General features: G+C 38.6%; 1 protein-coding gene across 4 annotated transcripts; it reads right to left on the bottom strand.

Annotated features, from left to right (window-relative positions):
* Nucleotides 1-5,960: 5,960 nt before the first annotated feature.
* On the bottom strand, nucleotides 5,961-15,361 carry CA7 (carbonic anhydrase 7). Of its 4 annotated transcripts, none has more exons than XM_074582906.1 (7): nucleotides 15,271-15,361; nucleotides 13,047-13,244; nucleotides 10,349-10,467; nucleotides 9,356-9,451; nucleotides 9,052-9,114; nucleotides 8,005-8,160; nucleotides 5,961-6,314 (listed from the first exon to the last, which is right to left on the bottom strand). In XM_074582906.1, the coding sequence occupies exons 1-7, from the start codon at nucleotides 15,308-15,310 to the stop codon at nucleotides 6,300-6,302; spliced, it is 687 nt and encodes a 228-aa protein (XP_074439007.1). In that variant the 5' UTR covers nucleotides 15,311-15,361; the 3' UTR covers nucleotides 5,961-6,299. The 4 variants fall into 4 exon arrangements, with proteins under 4 accessions (XP_074439007.1, XP_074439006.1, XP_074439004.1 ...); XM_074582905.1 differs by having other exon boundaries at nucleotides 6,112-6,319; XM_074582903.1 differs by lacking the exon at nucleotides 5,961-6,314 and adding an exon at nucleotides 7,332-7,713.
* Nucleotides 15,362-16,806: the final 1,445 nt, after the last annotated feature.

The raw sequence follows: 16,806 nt of genomic DNA, 5'->3' as shown, positions 1-16,806 counted from the left end.
CAGGTTGCGATGAGGCCATGTGAGCACATGGCGTCCTTACTTCTGACCCAAAGTTACTACCTCAGGAGTTGCTAAACAGACAAATCCTGCCAGGTATTTGAGACAGGAGTACATTCCTTAAATTAGTTCAGCCAACTTTTGTGTTTGTATGAATGGAGAAGTGCAAGACAATGAAAGAGACTTCATTATTTTCACTGTATGTTGAATGTGATGTCATTACTGCATGCTGTTTAGAGATGTGGTCCTATTCTCTCCCAGAACCCAGCTCTCCCATCAGATTTAGCTATCGTACGACCCTACAGCAAGTCAGACTGTCATCAGATCTGACAAAATAATGATTTTTCAGGTGGAGTTGTGATCCAGCTTCCTGCATGGTAATGTCGTCGTTAGATCACAAGTGGGGAAAGGGGACAAATGTAGCATGGGGAAGGGTACTGCTGCTTCTGGCATCAGCCCTCAGGTAGTTCGGATGAATGACACCAGAACATGCATCCTTAGGCTGCATGTTTCTGGATGTGGGATACAAAGGATGGGAAAGCCAGTGCTTCCTGCTTCTCCCGTGGTATATCTTAGCAAACTTGTATCACTCACTGGATGCTTATTGCAGAATTAGGGTTCCAAGACTGAAGGAAGGGGAGATGTATTTTGGTAAGCGCTTTGGGGGATTACCAAAATACTAACAAATGTCTTTATTTCTGCTTATATTGCATACCTCCTGTTGCATACAGGGACTTGAAATAAGCTTGGGTTTACTATTTTGTGATCTTTTATGCCTTGATTTAATTTTAGATTCTATTATGATCTTAATATTAAGGCAAAAATTACTGTTATTACTGATTATATTAGCTAAGCATTAAGAATGATCTGAGGAGAAAAACTAACTCGAGATCAAATTACAATATACTGAAGATGCGTTTGTTCTACTTCATCAGTTCCCAAAATCTCTTTACAAAGGCAAAAGTAAATGACTTTGTGCAGCCCTTGCAAAGCAGACATATTTCAGCAGTCTGGTCTGAATTTAAAACATTTGTTCCAAAAAAAAAAATGGAGTATAATAGAAAATGCACAATGTTGTATACCTGGAGTAGTTCAAGTAAGTTAATACAGAACTACCTGAATTATTCAGTGATAACAGAGAATATTTGCACAGTGAGGATTTTCATACGCAGAACTAGAAGTAGATGTCTGCAAAACTGATAAGAAAAACTGACTTCTTGGGAGGGAGTGCGGGGAGGTGTCCCACAGATCATAATATTTGCTTGAGGCTTTTAGGACTTAGTATTCTCCTTTGAAAAGAGCAGCAGCCAACTCAACTCTGGGAGCATCTATGTTGCTGAAAGAATTCTAGTTAGCTGAAACTCAGATAATTGTGTTTCCACAGTAACTGGGCTCCTAACAGCACTTTTTTGTGCCGTGTCACCCTTTCTCTCTGAAAATCCGACACTGTCTAGAAGAACTGAAAAATTTAGGATGTCAAATGTATGCATCACTTGGAAATTCCATATGAAAGTATACTTTCATACGGAAAGTATAGCTCTGACAGTTTGGGATAATGAGGTCTTTTGCTGAAGTTAAGAAACAGCCAGAATGTATCTAGGAGGTGGAAGAACAGACATTTCTAATTTTTCATATCCTTTTATAAAGGGAGGCTAATTCTGTGACTAACTGGACAGGGAAACTTAAAGTTTTCTATTTGACCTCCCTTACACTGACACTGTACTATTTGGGGTTTCCTTTGTTCCCGTGGAACATTACTTTTTTTTCTCCCCTTGTTTGTTTGGGCAACTGGCTGTGGCTAATTTGGTGGGATACATAACAGCTTCTGCTTCCAGAAGCTGCAAACAGATGCCCATCAGTTACTGCTGCCTTCGCAGCAGGTGCTACTATAGATTACTTTACACTAACTAATTGATATTCATGAAAGGTGTGGGACTCCTCGTGCTTTGTAAACATTCTGTGTTACGGGGACACGTGAAGAACAGAACCATCAAATAAGCCTGATGTTCCTATGAAAGCAAGTTAAAATCAGAATAATATTTCTAATAAATAACTAATGCTTTTTCAAAAAGCTGACTAGTAACAAACACAATTTGAATGCAAAGAAAAGTAGTTCATTAGAAGTTTTCCTGGAATGGAGAAAAAGGCTTAGTCTAGTGATTGATACACATTAGAAAATAGCCATAGATCCAAACCCCATGGAAACTTGTGAATGACCATCATGCAAAGGAAGGTAGCTCCTCTGAACGAACTGACTCTCTGGTCCGTCTTGGAGAATACAGATGGAGTCGGGACTTGCCTTTGCACAAAAAGCACAACAGTTTAGCTCACCAGCTTTATGAAAGGAAACGAATACGCCAGTCTGCAAAAGCCTTGGATACCTTCCTGCTGAGAGCCTTTAAAAATGTCTGCAGTTTATTGTATGTATTTTGCCCTGTGAACAGTGACATACATTTCGTTTGCTGTATATCATATTCTGAATTTTCACAAAAGGCAAATGAGCAGCTTAGATGCAGAGATTTCTTCTTATAAACAAAAAAAAAAAACATGAGACTGGAAAAAATAGATTTCCTCTGGGTCTGTTAAAGCAATTGCATTTTCCTAGTTTGGTTACAGCAAATTCCAGTCTTTGATCTTCCTATATAATCTAAAACAAACACTCAAATGCTAGCAAAGCAAACAAGCTGCAAGAAATGTCAATGAAGAGAGGTAAACACAATGAACAACTGTAGAAAAATGCCATTCCGACTCTCTAACTTCATACTCCCCAACTTTATTTAACCTCTGCTGTTCCAGCAGGGGCTAAGCAGTGTGTCTATATGTGAAGTTGCAGGGGTTAAACTGAAGATCCAGTTTAAATTAATGTAATTGGACTGCTGGAAAGGCCTATCTAGTTGCTGTAATTGGATCTGAACTCGACATACATGATTTTTACTGGACGTTGCTTACAAACTGGTTCAAGTTAAACTGAAATACATGTTCAGTGAAGGTTCTGGACCACTGTAAAAATGAGATTAATTTTTTGGGGACAGCTTACAAGTACAGGAAAGTCTTCGGGCTTGGTATGAAGTGCTCATGTGTAGAAAAGTAATGATATTCCCTCCCTCCCTCTCCCTTTCCACCTTCTTCCCCTCCAACAGATGAACAGGCTGAGTTTACTCCTGAAATGCTGCATTTAATATTCCATTATATTAATGTGAAATGAAACTAAATTATGGTTTGCATTACTATGTTGCTGCTCATAACCTGTCTGAAATGTTAGTAAAATTCCAACGTAATGCAAGTAGCAGTATAAAGGGAACATCAGAGGTATAAATTTTCTCTGCATCACAGCCATGCAAATTGGGAATAGTTCTGTTAAAGTCAGTCAGGTTTCATCAGTATACTGCAGTTTCCTCAGGGTAAATGAGAAAACACTTGAGACTCCCACTCTTACAGACAGCATAGAGCAACATGCTTCCATGCTCAGTGTCTTTACTGAATGGTCACTTTTGCACGCACAAGGAATTCAGAGAGGAAAACAGCTAATCCGATGTATAAGATAACATGTTTTTTTCAGCCTTATCTCTGCTTTTTTCCTGAAATGCTCCCTTTTTTATCTTTCTGACCTTTGAATGCCACCAAAAGCACCATCTGGTGACAAGGTACCTTGCAACACATTTCCCCGATACTTATATTTGGGTTAATTTACACTCATCGTGAAAGATATCTTTATAAATGACTGCTAGATCATATCAATCGTGTCGCTGAAACTACCTAAAAATCTTTCTGTTTGCAGAGGATGGTAAAAAAACCAAACCTAAGTTGAACCTTAACTGTAGCTATTAAAGTTAAAAAATTAAATTTAAGATGGTGTGCAGTTTACCAGGCAGAGGATATCTCCGCTCTAACAATGAAAACAGGAACAAAAAAAATTGTAACTGATTCAATGAGTGTCTTTTGTAAGATTGATTTTTATCAGATAAAGGAGTTTCAAGGACTGCGTACATAGAGCCAGCACAGGGATTTCAATTACACTCACCCATACCTTTAAAAATAATTATTGTCAAAGTTAAATTCTCTCATCTGTTGTATTTTGACTGAATTGGCCTTAAAATTGTTTTAAGCATTGTGGTAAGAAATGGAAACAGCCAGACACTAGGTGGCATTTTTAGTCCAGCTTTTACAGCTGTGCAATTACAGTCACCGTCCTAAAAATAGGGTCTCACGTTCTCCCAATCATGACAACTGTCATCTTATTACAAGTAAAGATGAGTCTTGCTGGAGTAGTTAGATTCAACTGCTATTTTTCCTTCAGCATAGTTGATAGAAGATAAGGATAGTGCACGTTCTAGAATTTGAATGGCCTTGATGGAGGAACTTTATGTGCATATAAACAGCATTGTTTATAAACAATGTTTATGTGCAGAGAAAGTTCAGAAGGAAAACAGAGAAAATTAAGTTTCTGCAAACCCTCAAAGAGTGCTGATGCACAGCACAGGTATTTGGCCCTATGAATTGCCTTTGAGGGGCACATTTGTACTAGAGGTGCTGCCTAGAATACTGTTAGGAGTTCAGACAAGCAAACGGGTGATAGTGGCTTGATTCCTGTGGTGATACAAAACACAGCACTTTGTAAATTGATGGTCACGTCTGTATATGTAAGCATAAAAACGTAGCTCAGACCAAAAGTGGAATTATTAAATCATAGAAGTTTGTACTGTTGTAATTAATATCTTCTGAGGGTCTCAAAGCATATTAGAAATATACTACATAGTCCTTGGGTTTGATTATCCTCATCTCACAGATAAGAAGATAAAATAATGTTGGTAATGTCAAGAATCTGTATAAGGAATAGAAATGAATATGGTTCCTTGTACCCCAGAATATTATTACTAGAACTTTGCTAAATGAGAAAGACTCATCAGTGAAGCAATTCATGCTACTCCTTCTGAAAAATAACTTAGATTGGTGATTTTAAGTCTTTTGTTGGGGAACAATCCCTTTTATTGTTATTAATTTTGCTATGTTTTCCTAGTGGACTATATTCTCCCAGAAATTGAACACCTTGGTGGATTCAGCATGTAAAGCTCTTTACAATAGCTAAGCTTTTACAATAACCTTGTGAGCTAAACATTATCCTTCTGTTGTCCATCAGTATACCACCCTTAAAGAAGCTTAAGTACTGTGTTCAAGGTCACAGAATGGATACATTCTGTGGATAAGATTTTTATTTTATTAGACTGAGTGGTTTTAGCTGGTGCAAAACTGGACAAAGTTTTGGTATGCAAGCCCTCTTTACCTTTTGTGAGAGGCTGAGAGAGAAAACACTGAAAATATTGATCAGTGGGCTGCTTTGTGAAAGTGTGTACTAATACTAATGCAGCAATACTTTGGTAACTTAAGCTATATATGGTATGTAGTATTGGTTAAATTTTAATCAGAAAGTATTTCAATTTACCCCTAATAAAGTGTATTTGGGCTATCAAATATTAAGTCTTTTAAAAGACTTTTTACACTTTTAAGAGGAGTCTCTTTGTGTAGGTTTTAATTTTTTAAGAGGGACATAAGATCCATAACAACAGTAATTTAACTCTGACTGGGGAAGAAGTCATTCAAGGTGCACAAAATACATCAGAATGTCTTAAGTGAAAGGATTAAGCTGAAGTAGAAACTGCTAGTCCCAGAAGATGGGAAGAATTATGATATAGACTAAAAGTAGTTTTTAAACTAGACAAAACTTTCTAGAACTAAAAAAAAAGTCTATAACCTCTTATCTGTACTCAGATTATTCTACTATAGCATAAACAAGGTTTCTATGAAACTGAAGGTAAACAATCAAATCATTCCTCGATACGAAAATAGATGCATCAGTTAAGATATCAAACAGCATTTCTGTTAATGAAAGCCCAAGAAAAACAGTCCTATAAGTAGGGAGGGGTAGGTCTATTCAAAATAAAGGACAAAGATGCACACTTAATTTTAAAGTCTTATTTATTTCATTCATTAAAGAAATTAAGATACATTAAATAGATTTTCTGCAATATCAGTTTGCATTACTAGCAAAGTTACATTCGTAATAGCTAAAAATGTTGCATTTTTTAATGATTTTCCGTTTCCTTTAGCATCTGCTTTATAAGAATCTCACATCTAAAACAATGCTGAATTAGCCCTCACAACATCCCTGTGAGGTAGGTCGGTGTTACCCTCATTTTATATAAGAGGAAACTGAGGAACAGAAGTTTTAGGTCAGTGTATCAGGAAAACTGTAGAAGAGTTAGGTCTGGATTCTAGTCTTCCATTCCTTGTACCGTGCTTCACATCTAGTGTCTTCCCTCCTGTTCTGAGAAAGGGGAACAGCCCATAGTAGCTGTTCTTTTTCCCCCCTGCATTACTTTACATTGTACATTTTTGATTCCTCCATCTAAGCTGATGAAAAATGATGAACATCATCTGTATAGTTCAGGTGGAAATTGCTGAAGTAGAACATTTGAAGCCCAGAATTAAAGTAACTGAGAATAGGCTGTGGGTTGTTACAGATGACATCACTGTATTTAGTACCAGAGACAAGTCTGCAGTTTGTCACTAAGCTGCAGAAGCAGAAATACCAACACATGGCTTTTCTAACTTTCTTCTGAAGAAAAAAGGACTCAGTCCAGATGAAACCTGACATCTGCAGGGAGTATATCCCCGATGGCCTGCCATAGCAAGGGGATGGTTTGTGCAGCAATGCACATTCAGTGCAGTCAAGGTCTGCCCATGTTAGGTCCCTGAAGTAAACAGTATCTACTTTCTTTAGGGCAGACGATGAAGGAGGTCCTATTGCAGAGCAAATCACTTACCTGAGGTAGAATTTGAACAATTAAGAACCACAACACATATACCTGAATTGCTACAGATGTTCAACAAAATTGAAAAGGGCATTATAGCTATGTATACTGCATGGGCTGAAAGAACAAGTGTCTGAACAACACTGTGCAATAAAATGGCCTGCTTTTAGACACAGCATTTACATTGTTATTTTAAATTAGTTATAAAATATCATTTTAGAACAGTATCTTTAAGATATATATATAATTTTCATACTAGTACCTACTTGAGATGAGTAAAGAACTTTTTTCTAGTGCTACTTGTGTGCACTGTATGTATTGACAGATGGCAGGAATACAGTGAAAGCAATTTTTTAATCAGATGAGATCAATAAGGAAAATTTAAGTCCAATTTGTCCAAAATTCTGGACTACTGTTTCAATGTGTATTAAGTGAGAATTAGAAGTTGTGGCCATCAGTACTAGTAGATCACAACATAATTTTTCATTATATATTAGGTGGGATTTTAATTTAATCTTAATTTTTAGAGTTTCAGGTTTTGGAGAACTCTCTAGTTTACTCAACTATCCCTTATATTAAGAAGTGCTAGTTAAAAAGATCCCATTTTTCAAAGTAATGAGCAGTTAAAATAAAATACAAAATCAGAAGATTGTTCCCCTCCAAGTAGAGTATTCATGGAAATGGCTATCTTGTATGTTCCATGAGTGATCTGGACACCAGAGTTTGTTTATAATATCTCAGATGTGGAAGCTCTTGGATATCTCAGGGCCATTATCAGTTTTCCTCAGGCCTTGAAGGAAGCTCGAACTACTCTCCCCTTAAGAGGCTGAGGGGGGCGAAAATTATTCACCATTTGGATCCTCTGGTCTTCCTCACTGGTGAAGAGGAGCATGCGGAATTTCTCCAGCTGTAAATTCAGGTGAAATAATATTCATTGCCCTCTTAAGCAGTAATGTTTGGGGTTTTTTAAAAAGGACCAAAGGAAAGTATTCAGTACATTTTATTCTGTTAATAGACTGGGTTCAAGCAAAGATCCTGGAGAGTAGTAACAGAAAAAACAGAAGCCCTGATTATTGAACAGGCTGATTATTCACAGGCTAATGGTCTTTTAACTTAGCCCCACTGCAAATCAAAACAGTCACTGCCTGTATATCCAGTGTTGAATCCTACAAGAACTGGGAGAGTAGCAAAAGTTTACCTGTTTCTCAGAAATTCTGATGGGTTCTTTCAGCACTATCCATGTTACACTCTCATTAAGGGGTGGTGTTGTCAAAGAACCAAGGTATGTCCAATAATCTAGACTCAAAGGCAGGAGACATTTGGGGTTGAAGCTTCTAAATGGAGCTTTTGTTCCCTGGGGGAAAGATAAAATTGATACTTGAAATTGATCTTTTAAGTGCAGGTTAAAGAACTCTTTTTTTGAAAGAGAAAAAATGCTGAAGTAATATTAAAGAGTAGGGGAAAGGAAAAGTCTATAAACGTTTGGCTGCCTAATAACAACTGTTATCTAAAAGTAGCATGGCAACCTGCAGACATTCCATCACCCAACTGAGGGATAACTATTTCTTTCCTGCAAGTGGAAGAAATCACTTAAACATCAGATCATCATCATGTGTCTGCAGCCTACATACTGCTGTGTAACTGCCTGCATTTCATCCCCTTCACAAACATACACAGAGGAGCAAGAAATAATATGCCCACTCAAGTATTAGATATAGTTTATTTTGCATATGGGAACTTATGTATGTTATAGAATGCATTAACCTCATGTGAATCCAGAAAGGGTAACATTTGTAGTGGTCTAATCAATCTGCACTTGAGAAAGTGCAGCACATATCAATCTTCAGCAAATCTCTGATACATCTGGCTAAAGACCACCTTCAGGTACCACTGTAAGAATAGACTAGCTCAGGACCTTATTAGGATTGTCCCCTGACAGAGCTTTGCAGCACAAGAGAGCCTTTGACTTGTTCAAGGCTAGGCTCAACGGGAAAGTATTATTTTGCTGACCATAAGAGCCTGAAAGGTCATGGAGCTTTTGATTTTAGATACTCTGGGAAAACTAGAACCTCTGAATGACCAGTGGGGTCAGCATAGCTGCGGAAGAGGAGAATAAAACTACAGTGATCTAATGGTGGGAGGATTTGCAATGGGTGACTTTCCATTTTTGTCTCAGACATGTACATGAGCTTGATTTTTAAAGGATATCCCAGAAACAATTACATTTAAAGAGCTTAAACCTTACTTTAAATTTTACCATGTACAAAGCATCCGTGAGTCTGTTCATTTTGGCATGTTCTTTCCCAATCTAAAAGAACAGAATAGACAGGTTAGATAAGAATTACTATCATTATGCTTTGAATAGGTGTTATTTTCTTATCTGAATCTCAACATTCCTACGAAAGTTTCACAGCGATTTGCAATGAGTTACTGCTTCCAATAAGTCATCTGTTTTCCTTAAGCATTTCTTAAATACATGGCTTGGTTCTCAAACACTTGACAGCATAATGCTTTTCAGCATGTAAACATGCTATTTTTGTGATTCTTACCTCCAAGAAAACACCAACTACTGCCAGGCCATCTGGAGCTGCTGCTGCTTCTCCAAATGTTGCATATTTTCTGGCATTCCAGTGAACTAAGTGGAGCTTTAAAGAAAAATAACAAATAAAAATTAAACAAATTAGTGATAGAAGCTATGAACATAGGTTGTCTCATGTACTAATGACCATTCATAACAGAAAGTAGGTTTTGCTCCAAAGGCATCTTTGGAAAGGTGAGCAAGTTCAATCTTTTGAACCAGTCCATAAGCACAGACAGACGCTAAACAGAGTTTCTGTGCATCATCTTAATTTGAAATAAGTCAGGCATTAACCTGTGACCCAATTTCCCTGCTATGGGCCTTCATTCCATAAAGCACTATGCTCCAGTAGTAGTGCTTCACTGGTAGACTCCAGGATGCTACACTACTGCAGTATTTGGGATAGACTGTGCCTTGTCCTAGCTTTGCAGAACTTGAGAGCCCTCAGGTGAAGCTATTTCTAAGCTATGGATAGCACCAGCATGGTCATTTCACAGGTTGTGATCATCAGCTGAAGCTGAAAGTAACTGTGCCAGGTAGTGGAGCTGTACATGGCTTCTCAGCATCATGTTTGTCAGTATATCATTCCCATCTCTACAAGTAAAATGATGCAATCAATTGCATCCAGCAGGCTAAACTACACAGCAAAGGACTGTTAGTGGTGCTGTGTGAGCACAGCAGCTAAACTGTGGGGCTGTCTGTGTCCTGTTGATTAGGATAAGAGGACTAAGGATCTTGGAGAAAGGGCTGCACCAGAGGGATAAGTTTGCATTCTGAAAACCAGGGTGATCAAGAGATAACAGCTTCAGTGTAAGGAATAAAATTCTCATTAAAGTCTGTATTGACCTAACTGTGGTGAGTACGCAATCAGAATCCTAAAGGACACGCGGTCCTCCCTGTAGGCAAAGCCATTTGTCAACAGCATTTGCATGAATTAATCCCATCTGTAAAAACACACCATTACCTCACACGGAAAAGGTTTGCCATCAATTGTATGCTCTGATCCCTCGCTGTGCTTCGTCCCCCAGTGAAAGTGAAACTGCTTCAGCCGAAATGGATTCTCAAAGGGACCACCACTGATGGCTAGGCGGGGGGGGGGGGGGGGGGGGGCGGAAGAAAAAAAGGAAAAAGCTTAAGCATTCTGGCTTTTTAGCTTCCTATTAGTGAAAAATAACCACTGCTGGCACAGTAGTGGAAAACAAGCCAGCTGCATCTCCCAGTTGCCAATATCAAAGATATGCACCATCCAGAAGGGTTGGATTTTTTTTTTTTATAGAAAGCACCTGAATTCTTGTAGAAATTTAAATTAAAAACACTGAGTGGCTACTTGTACAGAATTTTGTAGCTTTTTTGAAAGAGTCTATTTGACATAAGATGCGGCAGCTTTGTTATGGTTATGCCTTTCTTGTTAAAACACAATAAATCCAAGTTGAATATTAAAAAAATAAGTCGCAATTTGAAACTCATGTATCTAAAATAATTTTGACAGTGCTACTTGAGATTTTGTGCAAGAGTGTAGATACCTTGAGCATCAGGTAGACAATTCATCTAAGTACTTCCTCTTTAGAGTGTCTTTCCTTCACATAGAGGTTATCTATATTCTGTTTCTTTTAAATACCTGATCCCCTAGAAGAGGTAATATAATAGCTTGGACTTTACATGACACCCTTCAGAATCTCAAATCCCCTTATAAAGGTGAGGAAATGCTACAGAGAAACTTCATACATCATTTAGAAATAACACTTAAGAACAGATGAATGTTTAAGATGCCACCCATAGAAGATACTTCATCAACAGTATCAGTAATCCTCCTGTAATTTTATATGGCATTAAATCAAAAATTTTGTCAGGAGACATGAAAACCTGATTATATTAATAAAATTAAAATTATGTTTAGTAACTGTAAAGCACTTATCCTCAATGTAGGAAGATAATGTAACCATAACATTTTATTATAAAATTAAAGCTGGGGCTTGCACAGTGCTACCACATGTGCATAGCTCCAGCTGGCCTTTATGCAGGAAACTGGCCTTACCAAAGCAAAGATTTTAGTATTAATTAAGAATATAAGTACCTCCTAGTATGGTTGTTTTTTTTTTTAACTTAGCAATGGAATGCATCACCTGTCGCAAACATTCTTTTAAGAAATCTAGCTATTCTGGGTTACTGTCAAAAAATTCTGTTGTGCCATTTAGACAGAGCTGTGAGTCACTAGATCTATTTCAACACAACTAAAAACACTTTAAACCATGCTTTCCACTCTTAGGAGTCTTCTGCCTTGAAAGTGTTATTAAAGCAAGGGATGTGCTTAGTGCGGAAAGGATAGAAGTCTTCATTCTCTGAGGCTATCTAAATGCAGAGTAACAGATGTTCTTAAACTTCTAAAGCTGGATAAAGTTCACTGTTATGTAGACACCGTTCAGTTTCAAATGTTACAAAAATTGTTTGCAAGCTAAGATAGTACTACCAGATATATTTTACAAATTCGCTTTTTAGAGTGACATGCTTAATAGATCTGTGTACTAAGATCTTGGAAAATACACATCTCTTCAAATTCAGTAAAGATGCTTGAAAACCTGACCATTCAGTTGAGCAGTTTCTTAGATTCATTCCATATGAGAAATTTTTTTTAAACAAAATGGCTGGAATTTTAACCCCAGCCCTTATTTCAAAGGGTTACCAGCACAGACAAACCACTTGACAGAAAAAGTAACTTGTTTTGAGTATCTAGGATATCTTATTTAGCTAGGATCAATAAACACAAAGTGGAAGATGAGATCAGCTGATAGGTTTAAAAAAAACACCCACTCAACAATTTTTAAAGTGCCCTCTTTCCATTTATCAGTTAGTTCATCATTGAATGCTCTTCCCTTACCCCCCAGATGTAAAAGCAAGGTCTACCATGGAAGTAGAATTAACAGAAGTAATCACTTAAAGCATTTATGTTCTCTGCCAAGAGCTGAGACAAGAATAAGATAGAACTGCAGATAGTCCAACATCCACAAGCTGCTCCCAACTCAGAATTATCTGGAGATTTTATAATTTCTGAAGAAACTGAAGTGCTCTGAGGCAGGGAGGAAAGGAGAAAATGATGCAAGATGACAGTGACTGGTCCAGATACAGGTTGGTATAGTGGACCATGGTTATGATGACTAGGCTGTATGACCTGATCTCTTCTAGTGCTCTTCTCTTCCCTGCAGATGGGAACTGGGCAGCGAGCCAGACCAAGCTGGCACATGTGTTCACATCTTTGATTTGGATGACCATTGAAACAAGGCAGAGAGGAGTGTTCATACCTACTCTGCATGATGGATGTGGCCTAGGAGTGCTGGAGAGATGCGTGGATTCCCTGTCAAGCAAACCGACAGTCCCCATTTAAAAGGGAAGCACTGCAAACAAACTTCTGATTTTCCTGATGCAAGGGCTTTTCCTAATGCAGAAACAGTGTTCTGCTGTGCAATATTGCATTGCTAGAGAGACTTGAGTGAAGACAAGAAATATGAGGCTCAAGAAGACAAAGATATAAAGGGCTCTGGTTATATGCCTTGTTCTAAACTAAAATTATACATCATATAAAATATACTATAAGGATGTACTTGATTGTTTCCCTCACTAAGTCACAAAGTGGTATTCTGAGTTAGTTGGCTGTGTGTTAGTCTCACCTGTCTTGTCATCAGCATCTTCAAACTCAACCATAACTGAATGGCCATTGTTGGAGATGTTGAGAGATGTACATGATTCATAGGAGATAATAAGCGGCTTCAGATTAGGGTCATACACTGCTCTTGCAGAAACTATATCGATAGGTGACTGGCGGTTCCCCTGGGCAATAGGATAAGATTTGTGCCACTCTGAAGGTCCTTCAAAGGAAAGAAAGGAAAGCACCATTATTTTCTTCCTACTATACACAAAATAATCATTACAGGTTTTCAGAAGACTTGAAGTAACGCGTGCTGAGCAGGAGTGACTTGAAAGTTTGGTATCTGAGATGTTCACTTAAATTCTATGCTGGTGGGTTTTTATTAGCACAAACAGGCTGCAGCAGGATGGGGGGATTCAGATATCCTGTACAAAACATACTAAGAAAATCACAGCACATCAACAGACTGCTGTACCTTCAGTTTCTTGTGCTACTAATTTTCTACGGAGTCTGTAATTACATTGCTAAGGTATCAAGATCTTCCCAGGTGGGTGCAGGTGTAAACACACTTGCATGCACACCTACACTCCCCCAAAGAAACAGCATTTAATTCTTCCTGGGAAAGATAGCGTAAGGACTCCAGTGATTCACATTAGATGCAGATGACTCAATCTCTTAGCTACTGACTATGCAGTTATTTTTAAAACTATTTTATGACTGCAGTAAATCTTTGAGGCAGCTTCATTCTTCACTCATGCCCATTATGGTATCTCTGTACCCTAAGTGAAGGGTACAGTGTGAAAATTTACGTTTATGGACTTCCTGACCCCAACAGTGGGGAGAAAGACCAATTTAATAACACAGCTCTCTGCTGCCAAAGCAGGAACATTCTTATGCTGTTTTAGATAACAAAACCTTATCTGTGTCAAAGACTTACTTATTCATATCGCTTCTTTTTCTACTTTGGTATGGTAGTACAAGAAGCAATTAAATTCTTCTACTGCTTATGTTCAGAAAGTATTAACAGTAACAATTTAAGATTTGCCAGAGGCACATTTTCAATTGTAGCATTCTCATATACTTTCACAAGTGGAAGCTTTTTTAAAATCAGGCACAGGTATTAACCCTCCTTGCATTTATGTAACAAAATCAGTGATCTATTATACTCTTATTTGTCTTTGGCATTTTCTGAAGAGCTAAGCTTATAAAATATCATCTTTTCTCAGTCTGCCTATAAAGAAGATTTAGGGTTTAAATCCTGTTACACAAGCTTTGGCAATTTAGTTTGTCTCTTACGAGCTTTGTAAGAACATACATCGCTATATTACTACTACCTATATGCCCAAACATGTAACACTACCTACTAGCACTAACCAGCTTCACTTAGCATTCAAACTTTCTTTTGGACTCACAAAACTAAAATAATTACTGGTAAGAGAGAGGCTGGCTCCTGAAGGTTATGCAGAAGACTTATCAGACACTCAGCAGCTAAAATAATTGCTGTCAATACAGAGACTCCTGAAGGTTATGCAAAAGATCATCTTATTGGACAACAGCAGTCACTCAGCCATCCTTTCTGTAAAGGAGACGGGTGCTATGAAACACTATTGTAGGAATCTTTCAGCAGCTTCACATACCCTCTCAGTCTGTGACACGCATTCTTGGAGGTGGGAAGCAAAGGAGGATAACTAAATTAAAAACTGTCAAACCAGAAAGCATAAATTGTTCTGTAAGAGATCTCTGATACTGATCTGTACAATTTATTGACATTCTAGAAATACATAGCATATATCTTATTTTATTCACTTCTGTGGAAGCCTAGATATCACATTTCAATAGCTGCACAGAATCAGAAGATCTATTACTGCTCTACTAAATCTTCTTTGCTTAAAAGAATTGCTTTTGGAGAGAGAGACACAGTTAATCCTTTTCATAACAGCTTTTTGGAAAGGGACCCATCTGTAATATCTGCAGCCTGAAAAAAAAAACCACTCAGTACTGCTTCCCTCAGTTTTGGAACATCAATTGCAACAGTGAAAGGCAGCAGGCATAAGTTTGTGCATCTTTTGGTGCCGCTTTCTGGGTGCTATTTATTATCAATAAAGTGATTAATTACCTGCTGAATATACTGGATGCTTGCAGACATCGAAATGCAGGCAGCTCTGCAGGGCTCAGGCAACAGCTCTAGAAAGAAAGCGAGTTGGGGGGAAGATAGAGAGATGCAGCACGGAAATGCTGGAACCTACCGTCATCCCGCCCGTAGCCCCAGCTGCGGTGGCCGGTCATTCCCGGGACTACCCCTGCTCGGCTCCCAGCTCCCAAGGCAGGCGCTGCCGCTTACCTGCCTTTATACCGGCTCACCGCGGGTAGGAGCAGCCCCTTAAAGACACAGAGCAGCCACGACCAGTCAGTCCCGCAGCACGGGGAACGCACCACCCTGCTCCTGTTTCCAACTCTCCTGCTCCCAACTTTCCTGCTCCCTCCGTTTGCTAACTCAGCACAGGAAAATGTGAAACTGAGATCACTGAAGTCCCAGGACTTAAAGAGGAACCAAGACGGTTCAGGAGGCACGGGGATCAAATTTAGGGAAAAGTAGTAGTATTTCCCCATTCTACCGCAAGGAAGCAAGAGCCGTAACCTGCTCTGAGCATCAGGGCACAGTAATGTGTGCAGGTCGTAAAGGGAACTGCCCTTCTCATATCTATGTTCTGCAGGGGGAAACATCACCTATTTACTGCCTCTCTTTTCATAAACACTCTCCAGCTGCAAAAAATGAATGATGCCTTCACCCAATTTGTAATTCAAACTTCAGAATCCGTGCTTAGATGAGATGAACGTTCTCAGAAAAAAATCACTTGTGCTACTTTTAAACAAGGTAAAAATCACACCAATTAAGGATCAATTGGCAATCCAATTTTTTTTCCTTTGTAACTCTAAACTAACTTCTTAAAAAGACAAAAATGACGGTGTGGTTATATGAGGGACCAGAACACAGCAGACTAAAGAAAGGAGCTGCTCTGTGAAGCCTCAGTTACCTGATATGGTCCAGTTGTTGCCTGTGCCCTGCTAAACCCATGAAGAGGCTACAATGAGATACCCAATCTGCTGCTGTAAAACGTCTTAAGATGTCTTTGTGGCAAGAAAAATGGCTCCTTGGTAGTAATTTTGTTAGATTTGAGGAAATGCATATGTCAAGGCTATATCTTATAAACATACTGATTTTCACAAAGACAGTAGCACACAGAAATAGGGATTCTCCTATTTTGTGATCAAGAAAATGAAGAAAAAAAAATCAATGAAAGCATTTTATGCAATTTTTATATTGCCTTGTAAGGATTCCTTTCCTTTTTTCAGGAGCTTTCCATAGTCAGCTATAAACCTTTGAGATTCACTCAATAAGGGATGTAAACTGCTGTAAAGGTGGCCACAGAGTAGTTCTACAAGGACTTACTTGGGTCAACTTCTCGATGTATTCCTGGTAAACTGCTGGGATCTGCCCAGGTCCCGGCACATGCCCGACACTGCCAGTACGTCTGTGGCCAGACAGGACCTCAGGGTGACTCCAACACTGGCAGCAGAAGAACAGCGCTGCCCTTGTGTTAAAATACTTTGCTGTGAGAAATTGTGGTGCTTTGGTTCTTATTCTTGTGTGGCTGTGTGCTGTGGTTGTAGACAGGGAAGCCAGGTGTAGACGGAGTCAGCCAGATGCAAATGGTCAGGAAAACTGTTCTAGACCATGGGGGGAAAGTACAAAAACCACCGACTTACCACTGAAAAGAAGA

The sequence above is a fragment of the Larus michahellis genome, chromosome 4, assembly GCF_964199755.1.
Source record: "Larus michahellis chromosome 4, bLarMic1.1, whole genome shotgun sequence".
NCBI lineage: Eukaryota > Metazoa > Chordata > Aves > Charadriiformes > Laridae > Larus > Larus michahellis.
The sequence above is the reverse complement of the archived record's forward strand: the minus strand, read 5'-3'. Positions and strand labels throughout refer to the sequence as shown.